This window comes from Peromyscus leucopus, chromosome 16_21, assembly GCF_004664715.2.
Source record: "Peromyscus leucopus breed LL Stock chromosome 16_21, UCI_PerLeu_2.1, whole genome shotgun sequence".
Lineage (NCBI taxonomy): Eukaryota > Metazoa > Chordata > Mammalia > Rodentia > Cricetidae > Peromyscus > Peromyscus leucopus.
This window is the reverse complement of record NC_051084.1, coordinates 20,234,442-20,256,540: the sequence shown is the minus strand read 5'-3', so window position 1 is coordinate 20,256,540 and position 22,099 is coordinate 20,234,442. Positions and strand designations below refer to the sequence as shown.

Below are 22,099 nucleotides of genomic sequence, written 5' to 3'. Positions count from 1 at the left end.
GTTTCTAAAAACCACAAACTCAAGCAGAATCAACATTCTGAGAAATTTTCAATGAGGCAAAAGCCATTCCAGCTGGTCTTTGCTAGCCAGCTCCCTGGAAAGAATGGGCCCACAAGGAACAGAGCTGGCTTGGGAAGCAGAGGTGCCCGTAGCAGCCTGAGGAACACAGAAGCCCTGAGAGAAGCAAGCAGCGGCGGGCGACAGGACACCACACCAAGGGAGGCAGGCTGCACTCCACCCTTCCAGCCAGTTTTCCTGGCTCAATGAAGCAATGCCAGACACTTCGAGCTCCACCTTGTCTGACAGCCACAGGGAGCAGGAAATAGCTCTTCTGTCTCTCTCTTACTCTGTGTATCTCAGGTCAGGGGAGATACTGGCCAGAAAGAACTCAACAGGCTTTCTGCATTCCTAAGGCTAGTTGAGCATTGTGCTCTGAACTCAATCTCCAAGAAAAGAGGACACCAGGACAGCTGGCAGCTCACGGCTAGCTAGTGTGTTTCCTAGGTGGCGCAGCCATATCTGATGGGAACGGCAAGTCATAAAGCCAGCACAGCTGCTTGACAAAGATCCATATGACTGCCACGGTGACTGTCTTTCACTTTTGGTTTTGATCTCCACAAGTCGCATGCTTGGGGGGGGGGGGCTTTAATATTTGTACAACTTAGGGATACTGAATTAATAGGATATTTCTTATGAATCATTTGTGCCTTCTCCCAGGAATATTGCTTCTAAGCTTCCCCAGGGAAGTCCTGAACATACACCCCTCCCGCTTTTAGGGAGATATCCTTATCTACTGGAAGATCTTCCTTACACCCTGGAGGTTGTGATACACATAAAGAAGGTCTCCTTATGAGGCTCTGAGATAATCTTGAAATATCTGCTCCATACTTACTCAGGAACAAGATAATCAGAACAAAGTACAAGCCTCTTCCTCCTCTACGCTCAGGTGATTATGTGGCATATACAACAACAAAGTTAGATTGGCTGGAGTCACCTCTGCCCTACACAGGGGCTTATCTTGATGAGCAAAGAACGGAGTGAAAAGATGGTAAGAGAATGGTGTCAGGGTCTCCCTTTCTTATAAAGTTAACTTGCGCACAGCTACTATTATGTCATATGACCAAAGAATAAAAGAATGCCGGATTAACATATACATAAATTCTATAAAGATATAAAATGAAAAACATTGTATTATGCCAGAAATTAAATACTAACTGCAGCAGCTTTGGCCTGACCATTAAGAGTTAATAATACACTGCTCAGGATATGGCAATCTGCCTGGGCTGGCTTGGAGATTTTCTTTCTAGCACTCTTGAAACCGGAAGAGCTGCCTAGAAGTTGGGTTAAGGGGTTGATGAGTAAAAATGATTGTAAAAGATAACTGTTTTGTCACGATTTATCAGTGATGACTAAAAGATATGAAAGAGAAAGTGAAACACGAGTCTAAAAACAAAAAAGATATGATCTATGTTTTGGAACAATACGAATCTATCCCTGCCTATTGAATTCTGTACAAATAAAGAAGCACTCTGTCTGCTAATCAGTCAGGCTGTGAGATTCTTGACAACCAATAGCCTGACTCAATCCTCCCTCGCTGACTCCTTACCTCCTCTCTGGGACCTGGCCATTGCCGGGGTCTCCCCCCCCCTGCACCCAGGAAGGCTCTTCCAATAAAAGACAAGGAGGATCCGTTTGTCTGAAGCCAAGGCAGGAGTCCCTGTGGAAGAGAGCCCCACCTCCTGGAGCCCAGCTGCTCTCCCAAGTGCTTTCCCCACAATATCCCTTTGTGCTCACCCTGACCACCCAGCAGCCAGACACTGCAGGGCTCTCTAACCCACAGTGCCTTTGTCCCCCCAAATCTCCCTCAGTGCCCCGTGGACTTATAGTAGTCCTCCCAATCCACAAAGCCCAGAGAACCAACCACTGTCTCAAGGCACCACCTAGGGACATGCAGGTCCAGCCACAGCAGGAGTCAGGACACTCTCATTTTGATTTTCCCCATGGTGCCCTCTTCCATGCCTAGCACACAGCAGGAGTTGTTGAACTGCCACCATCAGCAATGGCCTGAGAGAGGTTCTCAGAAAAGTTAAGAATAAGAGAGGGAGCAGAAAGGAAGTAACTGGCTCTGTCCCCAACAACACGAGTTCCCCTGGGACTCTCTCCAGTTACAGGAACATGGAGCTCCCATGAAAACCGACCTACCCTTCTCCCTAGGCAGGCAGGGTGAAGATCAGGCTCAGGACTGACTCAGAGTCATTTGCAAACCCTGGCCCTTAGTAGTCAGGGCTCTGTGAACGACAAACACAGGGCCCACCTCAGTTCTGGCTACTGCACTCAATCCGCAGTTTTACACTGGTCCTCGTAAAGGGAATCTGGTGTCTTAAGAGTGTTGTCTTCTTGTTGTTTTAAGAAAGAGTGAACAAAGCAATGGAAACACAGGCCTGAACTACCCGCCAGGCAGGGAGAACTGTGGGAGAGGCTACCAGGGCCTCTGTATCAGGCCAGAACTGAGAAAATGGGCAGTCGGCAGAAGCCAAGCACATCAAACACACATTCTGGAAATCACAGGACCGGCAGACATGAAGGTGCTCCTGGTCACGGGGAAGCAGGGAGCCGGACTGAGGGCTGAGCATGCGTCTGCACTGTTTCCTGAAGCGAGCCGTGCCAGGGGCAAGCAGAGAGACAGGCCTGGAGGACAGAGTGTGGGCAGGGTTAGGGGCAGCACGGGCAATACTGTGGAGGCAGTGTGGGGTGGACAGGTGAGGATGGACACAAACAGCACACACCAGTGACAGAATGGTGGGTGAGGATGGATGGCTGTGAAGAGGGCAGGCCACCCTATATTCCCTAGGACCCCCACCCTCTACATCTGAGGCACAGGGCTCCTTGCTGGCTCTGTCCATGCTGACAGTGGGGTTGAGTGGGCATCACTTGTACCCAGACACCAGCTCCCAAGACTCCTGTTCTTGTCTCCTCTGCTGATACAGACCACAGACCTGGGCTAAATTTGGCCTTTCACCCTAACCAAGCCAGGCTTCTGGGCGGTGTCAGCTGCCTCCCCATGCTGACCTTGGCCTGCCCCACTCCTCAGCTATGTGACTGACTTGAACCTACTTCTCTGGTTTACAGGGCTGCTCTGTGCATCTGGTATAGCGCTGTCAGAAGACCCTGACCTCTGACCTCTGAGGCCCTGCCCGGCTTTGACATTCTCAAGTGACATAGAGTGTGACAGGCAACAGCAAGGCTCTTCATCTAATAGATCTTGCGACTGACACATCCTGAAAGTCAATTAAGCCAGATCAAAGGACGGCCAAAGCCATTTAGGAACGGCCCTGTTCCATGCATCCTTCACTGAGGTACCTCCAACAAGAACAGAAACACAATCTGTACAATCGGCCTCAGATCTAGTCTGGGAAGAGACTCTGAACACACTCTCTTTTAGCTCGGCCCCAACAAGTAGGAAGCCCTGCCTGCTCTCAGCTTCATTTGCTTTTAGGGAGAAAAGGGCCCCTGTCAAGCCTGATGGTGTCTGTGAAGATGGAGGCACCTGCCTGAAGCCTGGGCTGAGAGCACACAGCTATGTGGAGAAGCCCAATTGCTCGCACATGGATCCATGGGCAGACACCTGCACCAGCTAGCCTGCGGGGTAGAACTAGAGACTCTCCTCAACTCTGCCATTAGACATGGACACACAGAAATCACTGGCAGCCCCTAAAGGTTATCCTGTTTTCTCACGTCACTTTTTCCCTGGACAGGAAGTTTCAATATGCAGTATATGGGCCAGTTCCAGGAGACACACGGGAAGCAGTTATTGCGATGGGAAAACAGCTGCATCAGATGCTATCTCTCCCTCCCTCCCCTCTCCATCTCAGCTTGTCAGCCTAGGGTGCCCTTGTGACCTTGCTAAGAGGAGCTGGATGTCATGTCATGGCTGGCTACTGTGGCCTCAGGGGCCGATCCCAAAGCTTTGACCGAATGTGACAGGCTTGAGGTCTAGGACAGACAGCACGAGGTTGCAAGTCAGAACAGTTCAGACAGCGAAGCTGGGTTCTAGGAAGGAGCTGCTATCAAGTGGCAAGCTACTTATGTCCACCTGATAATTCCCACGGCACTGCCTACACCTCTTGTGAGGCCACACTCCAGCCAGAAAGTCGGGCTAAAAACCGAGACTGATGACACACCCCAGGACCCGGGCTTCTCACTCTATGAGGTACTACTACCCAGTTCATGCACCTCCTTCACTGATGACCTGAAGGACTACAGCGAGCAAGAGGCCAGGCTGTGCAAATACTTTACTACCCTGAGGCAAATCAACAGAGGCCCGTGTCTAAGGAAGCTGGGCTTGTCATCGGGGAGCCAGGTTGGAACTTGGAGGTCTGGACTCCAGGGCCTACACTGTTCTTGCCCTGCCATCTGACTTCTAACAGCTCCCTAGTCGAAGTGGCTGCTCTGGAAAGGTAACTCTGACCAAGAGCAAGTACTAATACCCTGTCCTCGGACAGGTCATGACCGAGAACAAGTACTAATACCCTGTTCTCGGACAGGTCATGACTGAGAGCAAGTACTAATACCCTGTCCTCGGACAGGTCATGACCGAGAGCAAGTACTAATACCCTGTCCTCGGACAGGTCATGACCGAGAGCAAGTACTAATACCCTGTCCGAGGACAGGTCATGACTGAGAGCAAGTACTAATACCCTGACCTCGGACAGGTCATGACCGAGAGCAAGTACTAATACCCTGTCCTCGGACAGGTCATGAGGCAGGAGGAGCAGTGGGGACTGTGCCTTCGAGCTACCAGCAATGCCTTGACTTGCAATCTGCTTGCTGTTGCCTAAGGTCTAGACCTTTCGACAGGAACCAGAGAAACTGATGAAAAGGTCACCACCACCTCTGAAGAGAAGTGCTGTTTTAGGGCTCTGAGTATTTTCCTGTCACAGACATTTCTTTAGGGATGCAGAGGGTGAAGAGGCTGGCGGATCTGAAAGCATACTTCTCCACACATTGGGGCTGGACAAAGATGGGGTAAGGAACACAGTGGCTTCAGTTAACAGGAGTAATTCTGAAACCACTGAAAGTATATCTGAACTTACTTATTCTGCAAACTTCCAGAACAAATAGTTGTTAGGTTAGCACCATAAGCATGCCATGCTCAGCACCTAGTGCCTGAATTCTGCAGCAGCTCCCTAATAGCTCTAGGGTTACATATGTGCTCACATGGGGCTAGCAAGGCCATCAGTGCCAAGTGATGCCATGGGCGCCTCTGAGGCTCCTGTATCCCTCCTTCCTGTTCCTCAAAGCATAATTTACAATTCTGTGGGCTGGCAGCCAAGCCCATCTGCAATCTGAGCTGGGGGGGGGGAGCAGCTGCAGAGCTGGTACAGGGTCCTCCCCAGCCCAGAAGCGTATGACAGGGTCACATGGCACATGGACACTGAAGAAGGCAGTCCTCTCTCCTGAGAACTTTGACATGGTGAATGAATCCTCGTGACCACAAGTATCTAGCAGAAAATCACAGAGCAAGGGTCTACTTCTACTGTGTTTTCTCAGTATCTTCAAGAGTCAAAACTTGGAACTGGGTGTTTCTCCCAATTAATTTGAGTTAACTAAGGGCAAGAGGCTCTTAGGTAGGACAATCTGCTGAGCTGGAGACTGGAGGACGTAGAGGTCAGCTCCTCTCATTTTGCTCTGGAGAGCGGAAAACACAGGGATTTAGCAAAGACAACCCACTGGGAGGTGATGGAGACACAGCACACATACAGATCCTCAGTCTCTTTTCAACACACATGCTGTAGGGCCTAAACCAAGCCTACAAGGGGATGCTCAAGTGTGCTGCTCTCCTGGGAAATCGCAGAACACCGGCCCCAGAGGAGAGGAACCCTAACCACTGTGTCATCCTTCCCCAGCTCTTCTGAAACTGATGTCTGTGCAGTGAGCTGGAACAGACGCCCATGCTCTCCAGGAATCTGTACACCAGGAAGGCCTCAGAAGGGTGCTGGAGCCAAGGCAGTGTAGTCCTGCCCCCTCAGCTCTCTGCTGGACCTCAAAGTGAGAGCTACCATGGCACCCAGAGTCCATCCTTCCCCTAAGAACCACCTGACCTGGGAAGAGCCCTGGTGCCGATCCTGCCTACCCAGGAGTGTCCTATCACCATCCTGGAAGGAGAGGAAGGCCCGCTGAATGAGATGAGTGACATGGGAGTGAGGGTGCCTTCAGCATTTTATCACCTCTCCGACACCCACTCAATGACCAGAGCTTAGCCCATCAACTGCTGATGCCAACTACTGTGTCACCAGCTTGTTACTGCACAGGTGAGACCATGGACAGATTAAGCTATGGGCCAGCATGCAAGCCTCCAAATGTTAGTAAGGAATGTGACTGAACAGTCGCCACCTGCCTCATCCCACATGGAACAGCCTTACACACATCCTAGCTGACCCAGTCAGCACCCTATCTGGATGCCCAAGAGTGACAGATTTAGAAGTAGTTGTGGCCCAGCTACAACCACGAAAGGACAGAGGCCATGACAATGTGCTGTACTTGGACGTAGGCCACATGGAGCTGACTGCCAAGAATCACTCCAGGCAGCCTACAGGGTCTTCCAAATATCATTCAAAGGTGTTGGCAACCCTGTTTTGCAGGTAGGAGAATGTAAGCTCAAAAGTAAGCTGCCACAGCCAGACCTGCTCCTCCCTGCCTCCCAAGTGGGCGAGTGGCAGATGGCGACTCTGAGCATGTCTTGGAAGCACAAGAAGCACTGTGAATCCATGAGGTAAATGAACAGCCGCAACATTGCCCGTGTCACCCCAGACCCAGCACCCCCTCACCAAAACAAAGCGACAAATGAAGTCGCTCGAGCACCCCCCCACAATCGGTGTGCCGCCCTGGGCACAGTAGGGAGAACAGGGACTATACCGTCCGGCGTCGCCTGCTGATGGGGTTTTTTACATTTGACGTAATCGTGGTCAATCGGAGTGGCTGTGTAAGGTGGGGATGTCAGACCTGGGCCAGAGGAGGAGGGGAGGGAGGCTCCGGGGCCAGGCAGTGTCCCAGCTGAAGAGTGGGAATCCTCATCCACCAGGCAGGCCTTCTCCCTGTGGAACAGAGGTACAAATAAAAGTCCACAGTATGATGAAATAAATGCTCCACATACCTCAAGTGCTCCCTGTCTCATTTGGTTAGTGCTCCAGGGAGGACTTCCATATCCCTCCCATAGCTTCCAGCCTCTAACTGGATGCTGCCCAACCTTTCTGGCCAGGGTCTAACAGCATCTAGTCTCAGGCTCAGGAGACCTTGCAGGGGAAGTGACCAGCATTTTCTCAACATGCACACCAAATCAAAGCCTTTCTGCAAGATGACGCAACACAGCCAACCCCTGACAAGTGAGCAGACACAAGTATACACTAGTGCAAGCTCACACGTGTACAAGGGTTTCTGCTACAACATTGGTAAGTGAGGGAAAGGCAGAAATATTCTTCATGTTTGTAGAAATAATCACATAAAACACAGAGTATCCATGCTCTGGTAGGAGGTAGCGGAAAAGGGCCAAGCAGAGTGTAGCACAGACAGGGTTTCTCCGTGTAGTTTTGGTGCCTTTCCTGGATCTCACTCTGTAGCACAGGCTGGCCCTGAACTCACAGAGATCCACCTGCCTCTGCCTCCTGAGTACTGGGATTAAAGGCCCGGCTCAGTTGTTCTTTTCTTTGTTGAAGTTTGAGAGAGGAAGACAAACTGGAGAATCGACCTATAAGCTGCCACAACTGCCCAGAGGAGGGAGACAGAGAGAAGAGGCCTGCTGTTTGAGTTAGGGTCGAAGAAGGCAGGTCTGAGAAGTTCAATATGCAGTCTGGCATTTGGTAAGGGTTCTTCAGAGAGCAAGTGAGAAATCCGTGTCGAGGAAAGCATTACACTTTTGGCCAGTCAGCATTTGAAATAAAAAGGGACAGAAAGTTACCCTTTTCTGAAATCTAACCCACAAAAGCAAGCAACTGAAAAGAATCCTCCACAAGCGGCTGGGCCTTGTTTTTATTTAATTAAAGGAACCTGGAGGGGACGTTGGTGGTAGAACACTTATCTAGTATGCACAACACCCTGGGTTCAACCCTTTAGTACCACAAAAGCAAAATAAACCTGCAACTGCATGTGTTCAAATAACCGTATACAAATGTACATAAACGAGCTGAGAAACCAGACTGAATAATGGCCAATTCTGGTGACAAGAGGAGACCTGTCACATTTTAGTCTATGTATGTATGTCTGATTTCCTGTAAGTACAATGTATTTACACATTAGCTGCATAATTATTTTTTTCAGGACAGAATTATGATCAATGAAAATTTCATTGTACTCTGGAGACCCTTTATGACCAGAAAACACCAATCTATAATTTTTGAGCACACTATACCAACCAAGTGACTACCACCCAGGTGCTCATCTCTCCCACACGTAGAGGAAACACTGCTTGTGCAGGGCTGAGCACTGTTCACTGGAGGCACAGGACATGTGACTACCTAAGCCATGAACAGATAGTTCTTAGGGTCAGGCCTGGAAGCAGGTTTTTCAGCTGGGTCCTGCGTAGTCCTCAGCCAGGTGGGGCCTCAGAGACGGGATGGGTTGAATGGAGCAGCAAGGCAGAAACACCACAGCAAAAGGTGTCTGGCCCCAAGACAACTGTGTCAGGGGAAGAGTGGTCAGTCCCCAAGCAACTGAGGAGACTGCACCAAGGTCCGCTTCTCGGCTCTCTCGGCACTGAGGGAAGAGCCTCACTGGCACTCCAGAGAACGGGCCATACATTGGGCCTCAGAGATCACCCCGTTGGAGTCTTGGGTACGGGGGAAAAAGTAAAACATAGTATTTTACTATGTTCTGCACAGGACAAAGCTTTGTTCACTGGAGCAGGAGGGAGGGGCTGGCTTCTCCCCAGGACTCACCCTTGAAGGTAGGACACCACCAGCCAATGCCACAGAGAAGAGAGCAGGGACAGCCGATTCAACAGAAAGAGCTCGGCCCTGCACTCAGACTCTGAGTTCCAGTTTACTCAGTGGCCCTCCTCTGAACTACATGATAGGAGATGAGACACCCAGGTCCCTGCAAGCCAGTACTCACTTTTCGGAAGCTTTGGGTGTATTCTTCTCCTCGCCCCTGGCAAAAGGTCCTTCTGCTGCCTCCTTCATAAAGCTGACCAGGACCTCTGCACCAACCCCAGAATCAGGTTTGCCCAGGAGCTTCAGGATGGAAGCATGGAGCCGGAAGTACACCTAGAACAACACCTCAGGCATAATAAGCAGCCTTTTCCAATCCAAGGCCTGTTCCACAGATGAAGCAGCCATACTGTAAACAGGCTGCTGCCCCGAGAGACAAGCCACCACATATTGCCTGTCTTTTTAGCTTTTAACTCCCCTAGCACAAATAAGCCCTGAAAATTAAAATGGATACTGTCAACATCCTAACTTAAACATGTACCCAGTAATCCAAGCATATGGTGGTGGGATAATAATAGTAGCAGCCAGTGGGCACTGCCTCAAGATCTGATATAGCTCAGGCTAGCCTAAATCTTGCTATGTAGCTGAGGGTGGTCTGGAACTCTCGATCCCTCTCTCAACGTCCCAAGTGCAATATTTTTTTGTTTGATCATAAAATTGGCAAATACTAAAAGGAGATTCTTAGACTGGCTAGAGAACCAAGATGCTCACCTGTGTCATCCTCTAGAGTAACTGGAGGCCATGGTCAGAATCGTAAGTAGCCTACAACTCCACCTTTAAACCTCAGCCCCTGGAAACACTCCGAAGAGCTCTCTGATATAAGACTAGGGGAGCCTACTTCTTCACACGATCCCAGCAAAGTCCACAAAGAGGCTATGTAGGGAAGCAAACGCTCTGAGCAACTAGAAGGCATGGGGCAGGCATACCCCATACCTTCTAGTACATCTTGTTCAATGAAAATGTGAGCTGAAAAAGCCTAGGACAGTGTTCCTACCTACACAGAGATAGGAAAAAACACCTAGACCTTCAAGAACATAGCTAACTATTAGTATAGATTATGAGGTGGGGACACCAGGGTCATTGGGGACTTTCATGTTTTATATTCTTTTATGACTGTCTTTAAAAACAAATGAATACGGGGCTGGAGAGATGGCTCAGAGGTTAAGAGCACTGGCTGCTCTTCCAAAGGTCCCGAGTTCAATTCCCAGCAACCACATGGTGGCTCACAACCATCTGTAATGAGATCTGGTGCCCTCTTCTGGCCTGCAAGCACACATGCAGGCAGAAACACTGTATACATACATAAATAAATCTTTAAAACAAAAACCAAAAAACAAATGAATACATATAGAATCTATAATCAGGGAAAACAAAAAAACTTGTGCCCACAGAAACAAGAAAACAAGAAACGGATTCTGTTCAAATTCTAGGATGCTCACTAGTTGTGTGGCACTGGCCAAGGGTCAGTGCGCGCAGCCTCAAAAAGGGTAAAGCTATCACAGGCAGGGCCTCGGGAAGCTTTGAGTACTGGGCGGAGAAAAGCAGCACTGGATTTCCACTCATGTTCTTTATTTCCTCCCTCCAAAAGTGCTCGCTGGTCAGGACTGCTGAGAACAATAGTGCGAGCCGTCATCTAACGTATTCAAGAAATCATAAAAGTGAATCCCGGCAATAAAGCACTGCTCTAGTTTTGAGTGCAATGGGAAAACAAAACACGACACAACATTCTGTGATCCAAGCAGCCTGCTTTTATCCTGGCCTAACCCTCGAAGCTGGCTGGCCCGAGCACAGGCGGAGGCCTCACCTGGCCTTCGGTGCCTATCTGCATCCTCCCCAGAGCGACCACCCTCCTCCTTCCTGCCTCGTGACAAGACTGGATGCCTCTGCAGCCACAGCACTCAGTGCCTGCCATATGCAGTGAGAATGTGTGTGCTGCAGAGGAAGGCGGTTTCCTCTGGGAAAGGAAAACAAAATGCTCATTCTCTCCAAAAGGATGGCAAGCCCTCTTAGGGAAAGAGAGAACAGGCTGCTTGAATTTAACTGAACATGAAGGTGCTGAGCACAGAGACGTTACCAGCGTGGGGTTGCCAGGGAGTCACTGGGACTGTGAGCTCCATCCCCAGGGAGAAAGAGCGAGCAGACCCTCCTGCCCTGCCTTCCTACCCTGGACCTGCAGTGTTACCTCCAGGGCTTCCATGGCCAGCTCAGGTGGGTTGTGGTAGTGGATCTTCTTAGGGTAACGGGCGGCCTCCTCGTGCAAGTAGTGGCCAGCCTGCCGGTAGTGCAGCAGGTACACAGTCGGTGGCTGCTGCTGCTTCTCAGCCACCTTGCCCAGCATGTAGTGAATGAGCCACTCCTCCTCATCGCCATCACCCTCACAGTGGGCTGCAGAGGTGAAACAGTGCCTGGCTGTCTCCAGCATGCTGTCGCGCCGATCCTCCATCTATAACAAGATCACAAGCCTGCAGACTGGCCGTAGGTGCAATGCCCGAGCCCGCCCAGGGATCATGGTTTTCTTGGATGAAGTCAGCTGACTTGTTCACAGACTTATGATCCTCTCAGTGAACCTGAGACCCAGAACTGTTGTCACCATTTCACAGCTGTAGACAATGAGATGTGGAGCTTGGCAGTTCCTTAAAAGCATGCAAGGTCCAGAGGTGGACTTAAAATTCAGGTCATTTCTCAACAACTCAAAGGTCCTTTCTTTTAGCTTCTTCCTGTAGCACCCAACAGTAAAGTTTATGAAGTTCCTCTTGATCTCTTTCTAGGTTCCCAACTATAGCCTGCTTGGCTATCGTAAAGACTGGCGCCCATCATCCATCAATATAAGGAGGAAGAAGGCTGATGTGACTATGCCTCATCTGTCTTAAAACATCAGGCATCCTTCCCAGGATGAACCCCCCACCTGCAGGGAGTGAGGACCTTGCTCCCACCCTCTCAGTGGGGCAGGTAAGCAGAGCTCAAGAGGACACTCATGCAGCTCTTGCCCCACAGCACTCAAGAGAACCTCATCTAGTATCCAATCCCCAATTCACAGCACTGGACAGTGTGAACCTCTGGGATAAAACAGAGCTTCCTGCCTCTCTCCTTACCCTTTTAAAGAGACATACTGCATTTGTGAAGGCAGATTCCCGAGCTCCATACAAGACCCACTGGCTTGGAGTCTGTATTTAGCTAGAGCCTCTAGACAACCTTTCACAAAGGCCAGCAATAGCCATGATGGAGGGTCAATTTGCAAGAGGCCTTCCAACTTAGTTGCTTTTTCTACTTCTTGGCAGCTGCCAAGCACACATGTTCCTTTATTCCAGAACTCCCAGGCTGGGGACAGAGTGGAGAATGTTGTACTTTGGGCACCCCAGCTCTCTGGCCCCTCTTCACTGTGTCCTGGCTTGATGGCAGGAGGCTGTAGCCTCTTCCCAGCTCACCCCAGGGACCAGAGCGGGGTGGTGGTGGCCCACAAGCACTGGTCTTCAACAAGGGGAGCTGCCGGGCCATAAGCACGTGCTCTGCCTGGCATGACACATCTGCCCTACTTCTGTTTGCTTGGCAGAGGCTTACTTTTGTGAACATCCTAGAGCAATAGCTGACTTTGGGGGCCATGTGCTACCCAGATGCTCTGTCAGTCATTTTCCAAAAAGAAACTGGCCACCAAGAACTACAAACCCATCCCTGAATGAAATATGACAAAAAGGACCACAGCACAGGGCCAAGCATGGCACAGGGATTCGATCACATTGCCTCTAAAATGGGCCCTACAGCAAATCTAAGAAAAAGGCAGCTGCTTAAATGTAGTTCTGTTGGAACTGCTTAACAGCTCTGCCAACGTCCCTGTTTTTGCTAAGTTCAGCAGGTACAATATCCCACTCAGGAAGAAAAGGGACAGTCACCAAGAGTGCATGTCTAGAAACTGCTACATAGCTCCGTTCTGGCTTGCCATCCTCAGAACAGAATGGACACCCTTTCTCATGGTACTTGAGTCTCCCCATGTATTGGGTCCCTGTGCTGAGGCTTACGAAATGGCTGAGGCAGGCATCAGGACTGACCTCTCCCAATGGCACCTAGAAGGAATGGTCAGCTTCATATGTAGCCTGAAGCACAGAAAGAATGTTAAGTCACTCCCTACAAGTCACTTGGTTAGGAAGTTCTGGTCCCCGGCTCTTTCTCCATGCCTTAGAACTGACATCACAGGGTATGTTTCCACGTCCCCATATCAGCTCTGGCAAGTCTGCAGACAAAAACTAAAGAACGCAGCAGCTCAGACACAGCAGACATGTTCAACAGCCCATTTCTCAGACATGTTAAGTCCAGGCACAGCCCAAGCAAGCAGGGGACTGCATCCTAGGAAGCTGCCTCCCCAGAGGTGGAAAGAGTCCAGGGAATACGGGGCAGTTCTGCAGGGCAGTATGTGCCCCAGATAAGGAGGCCAAACCTCTCCCTTCCTCCAGGACTCCTGCATCCCTGGGCCTTCTATCTCTCTGGCTGTCCTGATACTTAAGGAGGCAGGTAGCCTGAGAGCAGTCTCAGGACCTGAGCTGCTTGGGATAACAGTGGCCATCAGGCAAACACCAAGGTCATCCTGAGGCTGTGATCCTAAATAGAAGAGAACCAGACTAGGGGATAAGGCGGGGTGATGTCAAGTCTACCTGGGGGAGCTGTACAAAAGGTGTAGAGAAGGTTCTTCCTTGCTCTCAGGACGTATACTTCCTGGAAAGTTTAATTGTGAAATCTCACCAGGATCAGTACAAGGAGATTAGGGGAGGGATCCTAAGATCCAGGCCACCTTACTTCACTGTGTGTACTCAGAGGACAATGGTGTTCCCATGTTACAAGGAGTTCTATAGCAGTGAGTGGAGGGGGATCTGAGGCCGTTTAAATACCAACAAAATGTAGTAAGGAGTTTCTGTACTGTTGGCTACAACAGAGTCAGGTTACACATTTAAAAGAACTCTACTAGACCCTTGGAGAGTAACCTGAGTAGAGCTCAACAGTGTAAGCTGAGAGGAAGGGAAGCCGCACACTGCATTTAGTATAACAGTATCTAGGCTGAAAGAGAAAACCTAACAGGCAAATCCTCCTCGATTTTTCTAAATATACACACCTCGTGTGTGACAAGGTTCTGTCTCCTTTTGAAGTCCAGAGAGACACAAATTGAATAACAACTTCTTAAAGAAGGTGACGTTTATTTGAGAGCCATGTGGGCACTTCTCCATCCTGTTCTTGTCAGGGCTCAGCCCCCCCTGTGAAGCACTTGACATCTACCTTCTGTCAGCAGTGCGCTGGACCCCTAAGGCCACTTCTCTCACATACATCCTCTGCCACTGGGGTCAAGCCTACCATCCCTATGATGTCACACTCAAACCATTGGAGAAAAAATTTAAGAAAATAAAGCAAAACATAATAACCACCCAGGAGCTTGGAAAGCACAGCTTCTGTCTGAGGGACCCTGTATGTCCTTTTCACAGGCTCCACAGTCAAACAAGAGAGCCAGCCAAACATGGACATCACTGCTCTCACTCACTGCAGAGCTCATGCGATCTGGACACAAAGGAGGGAAAACGCTGGGACCACACTGCCGAGTCTAGAACGCAGAGGCCAACTCCTGAACCGAGGGACTGTAGCTCCCGGAGCACAGAGGAAGAAGAAGGTGGCAGCGGCGGCGGCCACATTACTGGTGAGGCCTCCAACAGCAGCAGTAAAGCCCAGTGGTGTGCTCCCAGCCTGCCACACTCCCAGGCAAGTGTGACAATTCGGAGCCTTTATGCACGAGGATTGAGAACTAACACAGCTGGCCACTGCCTGTAAGGCCCAAGGAATTCAAACTCCCAGGGCAAGAGAGGTAACTCCCAAACAGGTTTATAAAAGCAGCTTTCTAAATGTATGCTGCAAAGGTAAAAAGTGTGTGTGACATAATCATACAACTCATAGAAAGATGAGCTCCCCAAGAGTCAACTTGATCTTTGTTCACTGAAGAAGAGCACATTCTTGGCATTGTCAAAGTTCTAGTTACATAAGATTCAGGAGACATTTCGCTATCAATTTTTTCATAAAGCCCAATGACATCTTTTATTCACTACATATTTCAATAACTCGGTCCTCATTAAGTAGGTTCACTTCATGACTTTCCCAAGGTGGAGGTCCTCAAACAGTTGCCTTGTATTCACTGTAGATTGTTAGGGATGTGACCCAGATTATAAAACTGGCGATCCCTATGGTGAAACTGACTGCTGCATTCTCCATCCTGTGTTCCAACAGCATCTGAAGAGTGCAAAGGCTCTGAGGGCCTGTGTCCCACTCTGCAGGGTCCTGGAGGCAGCAGGACCTTGGCCCAGCGTCAGCTCCCCACGGAGACAGCACTTTCTTTCCGAGGCCTGCAGTGGCCTGCCTGCCAAGAGGCTCCTTTAGCCCTCCAGCAGCCTCCCAGCAGTGTGAGCAGAGCCATCACCCTGCCTGGGTTTTAATCACAGACGATCAGTGCAAAACCTGAAACCAGGCACTCCCTACTGACTGCTCAGCTCCTTCCACACCTGCTCTCCTCTGAGACCTTGCTGGCCCGAGGGTAGCTCTGTGGTAGTGTGTGCTCACCAGGCACAGGACCTGGCTCTGATCCCCAGCACCTAAACAGAGCCCAAACCTCTCAGCATGATTCCTGCATTTCCTTCTGAAGGAAACAATGGTGCTCTTACTGAGCAGTGACTGCAGGTCAGATCCTGTATCTTGCACTAGACGAAGGCTGCACACCAGAAACTGAAATCCCTAACGACAGGTCAAGCCTTTTCCCATGGCCTCCCAAGTCCTTCTGAGCAAATAGGGAAGAGCTGCCTACCTCAGATGGCCAACATCCCTTCTCTACCGTAACTCAGCTACACTCAAGGTGATGACCAGTCAGTCAGTCACAGTAGGGTACCTCTGAAATTCCTGCCCATGGACTAGGTACCCAAAGACCAAGGACAAAGCTATCGCTGACAGGATACATGTATGTGAGGGTAAGAACAAAGAACAGGAGGGACCCAAGGCAGTCTAGCTGGACAGGGGACGGCAGGCCCACGGACAGCACCCTCCTCACCTGCTGTATAAGCTCCGGAGGCAGCTCGGCTCTCCACTGCTTCAGTTGGCGGGAAGCAAACGAGTGCAAGGCATAGGACATGGTGCCATACTCAATCCACAAGGACAAATTAGAGCTGTCAATCTCAAGGGCCCTCCGGAAGCAGTTCAGAACAGGTGTGGCGTGTTTCCAGATGGGTCCGTCGCTCTTCAGCTCATTTGAGTTCAGCTTGTCCTGAATTCGGCTGGCCCGGGCCAGAGCCATGCCTGCCCAGGAATCGAACCTATGGTAGTGACAAAAGTACCAGCTAAAAACACTACTGTCAGTGAGCTCCAGGAAAGGTGCAAAGCTACACAGAGAAACCCTGTCTCGAAAAACAACAACAACAAAAAACAACACTACTGTCCCCAGGGCATCATGGAAGTCCAGCTTGGCTATTCCACAGTCAGGATCATGACCTAGAATAGCTTTGTCATGGCCTTGATCATAACATATATTGCATCATCACCTATAGTTAAGAAGGTCTACCTCATGAGGAAGAGGTATGGTGTGCTAAGAGACAAGATGTTTCTTCTACGTCCCTTAGCACTTTGCAAGCACTCAACGGCTGCTCTAATAGCTGGGCTTTGGGGCTCTGCTCCCCAGCAGTAAGGGCTGCCCGTGGTACTGCTCTGGTGGAAAGGAACGGGACACTTGCGAGAGTGTCCTCAAAAGAGGGGTCCAGCTGAGGCCACAGAGACTTCAGTGTCCTTTCCTCCTGAGGCTGCTACTCTCACCAAGCCAGAGCTCAGGGAACAGAGCCGCGTGGGGTCCCAGCCACTCACTTCATTCCTGTTCTCTCTGGAGCCTATGCCCTCAGTTCAGACCCCAGCAGTAAAATGAACAAGGTGACAGCTGAGGGCTGGGACCTGATGGTTCTGAGATCACTTGAAAGGAGCCGAGGCAGGAACACACAAGATTCTGGGACAAGATGAGTAGCCATGGAGACACCACACCAGGACCAAGGTGATTTCGGAGTTCCTGCAGAGCTGTTGTCCAGTGCTAGTCCAGAAAACAGAAAACACAGCAACCCAAAGGGCTGATGCTGCCCCTCCCTACACCATCAGCTCAGCCCACCACCCCTTAAATTCCCCGGTGTGAGTTTACACTGGCTAACTGCCATCCAGAGCTGCCCGATCATCCCAAGAGATGGCAGAGGCTCCAAAGACCCAGTGGTGACAGGAGAGCCAGGAAGACGACACCCCCCTCGTGTGAGAGGCTTCTGATAGCAGCCTTTCTTCCTCGGGGCCTGGGGCCCAAAGTCACCAGCAGCTCTTCCCGGCTCTGCTCTGGCTACTCTGGAGAAGGGAGTGGGGGAAGAGGGCTTAAGTGGCAAACTCTTCACCAGGGCCGATTTCACAGCACGGACTTCTTTTCAATATCCAACGACTCTGGGAGAAGTTTCCTTGAGGAAAGGAGACATGCTGTGACAGCGCCTATGTGGTGGCATGAGAACCACTTCCTCCACACGGAGTAACCAAGGCAGAGCGGCATCACCATGAAAACTAAGAAGCAGGCCAGAGCGACGGCTCGTGGCTCGGTAGTTAGGAGCACTGGCTGCTCTCCAGAACCTGGGTTCAGTTCCCAGCACCCACATGGCAGCTCACAGCCATCTGTAACTACAGTTCCAGGGGGCCTGATGCTCTCTTCTGGCCTCCACATGCACAGACATACATGTAACACACAGACATACATGCAGGCAAAACAACCATATGCATTAAAAAAAAACAAAAAAACAAACCTACAGAGAAAAACAAGCATGCTCCTGTCCTAGGAAGAGTGACTCCTCCTGCTGTTCAGTGTCAGACTCAGGTACAGTACCACACAGCCCATTCTCTAGGAGTGCGGGCAGACCTGCAGGGATGCCTATGGCTCAGTGATAGTGTGACCCCAGGAGGAAGAAGGATCCAGAGGCCACATTCTGGGCTCTCATTTGTGTAGAGCAGGTTCAGTCCTGGTGCTGGGCTCAGAACTGTTTCCTGCTCAGCTCAACTAGGTCTTAGTCCCACCTCCATCCCAGAATGCCTATCTAATTTGGTACCTCTTCCAGTTCAGAAAAAAAGCAGGAAAGCTCAATGAAAGGGAAGGAAAAGTGCCAGTTGTCGTCACAGGAACCTCCAACAGTACAATCAGGACACTACTGTCCACCCAGCCATCTATCATGGCTTCACCCCTCTCAAAAGGCTCAAGAAAGAATATAAATATCCAACTTGTACTCCAGCTAGCAGCAAGGAAAAAACAGAACTCCAGTCTCCACTGCTATCTGCCTGTGGAGCTCAGAATAAAAGCAGCTCTAGGCTGAGACTTAGCACCAAGCTGACAAAACCCTTTCTACACTGGGGCCAGTCCTCAGAGAAGACATCTCGGCACATAGTGGGCTGGATCTAACAGGCTGACATCCTGTAAACAGATGATGGAGAGACGAGAGCAGTGGTTCTCAACCTGTGGGTTGTGACCCCTTTGGGAGTCACATATCAAATCTCCTGCACATCAGATATTTATTTATATTACATTCATAACAGTAGTAAAATTACAGTTATGAAGTAGCAATGAAGTAATTGTCTGGTTGGGGGCCACCCACACCACGAGAACTGTATTAAGGGTCGCAGCATTAGGAAGGTTGAGGACCACTCGAGTGGAGGAGGTCTACTTGAGCCTTGAGGACTCTCAGCCCACTGCCTTGGACCTGCAAGTGAGAGGAGCCAGGCCAAGTGCCTGCCGTCACTACTCCCACTTTTTAGATGGGGCAGCAGGTGACAGACAATGTCATCCACAGCACAAGCTCAGCCAGTGTACGCGCAGGTCTGTGCGATCACAACTGAAGTAGTTGTGACACCCAAGACAGCCAGGGCTTTAAGCACATGGCTCCCTGACAGGAGGAAACTGCAGAATGAGCAAAAAGGGGCCTTCTCAGGGTGACGACGGTTTACAAACTCGCTTCTCTGTTCGCAGCCCAGCCCCTTCTTCCCTTGCCCAGGTAGGCTGCAGAAAGGTGAATTGTGTGGTTTCCTAGGGCAGGGTAGTGCTGTGCTCACCCATGGTCCAAGGGCAGCCACTATGGTAGCCCTAAGTACTTCGGGTGAGCTTGCCTGCAGGGCTTTACCTTCAGGCACAGACTGGGTACAGGGTAACCTCATCTGACCACGCCTACCTTTCCAGACAGCCCCTTTAGTCAAGTGTACTGAGCTTCGTGAGCAGAGCAGAGCCCTTCAGAACGCTTAGTTCTGAAAATTCATTACATGTTAGGAGGAAGCTCAGTGGGGCTCTACCGAGGAAGCACAAACCTCGTGCGCACGGGCTCCTACACACCATCAGGACAAACCTCACTGTCAATGATGAAACATTCCAGCACGGTAAAAAACAAACAAAAACCCCTCGGGCTCCAGCTTTTCTAGTAGTCCTCTTTAGTTACATAGTTTATTCTACATATGTGTTCTTCGGGTATGTATGTGTACCATGTGTGTGCCTCGGGCCCGTGGAGGTCAGAAGAGGGTGTGAGATCCTACAACTGGAGGGACAGTGGCCATGTGGGTGCTCTTAAGCGCTGAATCATCTCTCACCCCTGGTCCCCCCTCTCAAGCCCCCAAAGCAATCCTCACTAAAGAGCCTGTCCACCCCAAACATACATCAGTTGTCCTGGTTCCTGCTACCAGGAAAGGAAGCAGGACAAAACAGTATGGGGCTGTGTACTACTTCCCTGTCCTGTACACCAGGATCCAAAAGGTCACCTTGTACCTTTGCTGACCCCAGTATATCTCCCATAGGACTCTGGAAAAGAAGTCTTCTATGCTCGAGAATGCTAAGCCATTTCTTTTCCATTATCTTGCCACAGACAAGAAACTTTCAACTGGCTCACTGGAGAACTGGCAGGCCTCCTGGCAGCAGCCTGGCTCCACACAATATCACTCACCTGTTGGGGCAGATGCAAATATCATGCATGTAGAACTTGATGGCTTTAGACTGCTCCTTGTTTTTGAAATGATAATCAGCCAGGAGGTAGTAGAGCTCATTCACCACTGGAGGGGTGGGATCTGCCCCTTCTGGAAGGCAGGGTACCTGGCACGAGAGAGGGTAAGTTCAGAAGAGGTGGAGTCAAGTATGCAGGTGTAAACTATCAACCCGTCTTCCACTGATCCCTAGCAGGTGGTGCTGAGCAGACAGGAAGCAGTGCTTGAGAGGAAGCCCCACCACCCCATGTTCCCTGAGACCTACCTCAGTTGAGGTTCCCTCAATGTAGGCAGAGACTTTGTCCATACTCAGAGTTGGCTTCTCTGTGCGGGGCACAATGGTAGCAATTCTTTTCAGGAGGTTGGCCAAGTCAGCAGAAACAGTGCTTGTCTTGTAGCTATCAAATTCAGGTAGGGTCTTGGGCTTAAAATACTCAAACATAAACAGGGCATCCTCCCATATGAGGTCCACCTGGAAAAAGACAGATGCAGACTCCAAGTACATGAAGGCTAAGAAATAAGGAGAAGCTCCTCTGTAAGAGCACACTGTCCTCAACGCAATGAGCTCACAGCATGCGGTGAACGCAAAGCATGTTCCATCTCTGCTTCTTTAATCTGCAATGGCCAGGTAAGCCTCCATTCCAGCTGCCGAAAAAGCCTAAGTCTTCTGTTTTTCCAGTTGGTATAAGTCTCAAGCTTCCTGAGGATATCACTGTACAAAATTATGTGTTAAGGTAATTACTCTCAAACAGAAATATTTAACTTTCTTAATGAATGAGAGTAAATGATAAAGATAATTCTATGTTAAATATTAAGTTTTTAGTACTGTTAGTCAAGAAATTATTTTTTTTTAATCTTATTATACTTTATGTGTATATGTATATGCCACACATGTGCAGGTGTCCACATAGGACAGCAGAGATCCCCTGGAGAAGAAATTAAAGGTGACAGCCACCTGTTGTTATAGATGCTGGAAACCAAACTCAGGTCCTCTGCAAGAGCACCAAGTGTCCTTAACTGTTGAGCCACCTCTCCACTCACCTCAATCCTGGATCTCATGTAGTCCAGGCTGGCCATGAACTCACTATGAACTTGTAACGATCCTGCCCCCACCTCCCAAGGGCATGCTCCACCACACCTGGTTTTCTATGATTTTATAGTGATAAAACCCAGGGCTTCATCTATGCTACACAAGCACTCTACCAACCAAAATACATCTCCTGCCCAAGAAATGGCTTTTAGGACTCATGCCTGGCTAGGGCTGGTCTCTAAAAAAACAAATGTTAGAAACTGAAGGTTATGATCTGTGAAACCATGTGACTTAGCCAGATGTATGTGCATGGGGGGAGGGTCGATCATAACTGGGAAGCTTAGGCTCCACACCTCTGGGCCGGAGTGGATGTGCCATCCTAAGGACCCTATACTTTAAGGTATAGAATATCTAAGACTGGAGAATGGCTGAAGATATTAGCCATGACATAATGTACCCAATAGTGCTCTGGAAAAAAGCAAATGAAAAAGGAAATATCTATGCAATTATGTGTGTAAACCAAACTGCAAATAAACCTAGGAGTGACAACATGCCAATGCTGCATTACAAATCCATTATGAAGGACATCTTGTAGGAAACCCTTTCCTTTGATCAACCATCAGCCATCTTAGTGCACTGTGTGTAACAATCTCATGTCCTGTAAGGAGCTCTCCTCTTCCTGAGAGCCGCCCCTCCCCGGGCCTGGGGTAGCAGCCTTACCTGCTGGGCCGAATGTTCCTCCAGGTATCTGGCCTTGCTCTTCTTGCTGGGGAAGCTGTACAGGCAATAGAAGCACTGCTCCAAGGCAGTCTCCAGCTCCTCCTTGTAGGGGTGAGTGTCTTCAGAGGCAGACGCAGCAAGCTCCTTCTGGAGAACCTGCACCTGTGGCAGGTGGGAAGAGATGCCTGAGGACACAGTCTACAGGCTCAGCCTCCATATCAGAACAAGATCCCAGGGAGACCACCACTTTATCAACTACTTTAACCCAAGGAGGTAATGGCTGGGGTCCCTGTGTGGCTAGATTCCAAACACTTGCTTCCTAGAAAAGATCTGTTATCTC

At 49.9% G+C, this 22,099-nt stretch overlaps 1 protein-coding gene across 3 annotated transcripts in view; it reads right to left on the bottom strand.

Moving 5' to 3' along the window:
- Positions 1–22,099, bottom strand: part of Cabin1 (calcineurin binding protein 1) — a 126,825-nt gene that overhangs the window by 61,132 nt on the left and 43,594 nt on the right. For 2 of the 3 annotated variants that reach the window (XM_037199671.1, XM_028874232.2), the window contains 7 exons: positions 21,760–21,921; positions 20,275–20,481; positions 19,973–20,118; positions 16,045–16,306; positions 11,164–11,424; positions 9,106–9,257; positions 6,916–7,094 (listed from right to left, as the gene is read on the bottom strand). In XM_037199671.1, coding sequence (XP_037055566.1) covers positions 6,916–7,094; positions 9,106–9,257; positions 11,164–11,424; positions 16,045–16,306; positions 19,973–20,118; positions 20,275–20,481; positions 21,760–21,921 — 1,369 coding nt within the window. The remainder of the gene's footprint in view (positions 1–6,915; positions 7,095–9,105; positions 9,258–11,163; positions 11,425–16,044; positions 16,307–19,972; positions 20,119–20,274; positions 20,482–21,759; positions 21,922–22,099) is intronic. The other variant, XM_028874234.2, reaches the window with a different exon arrangement.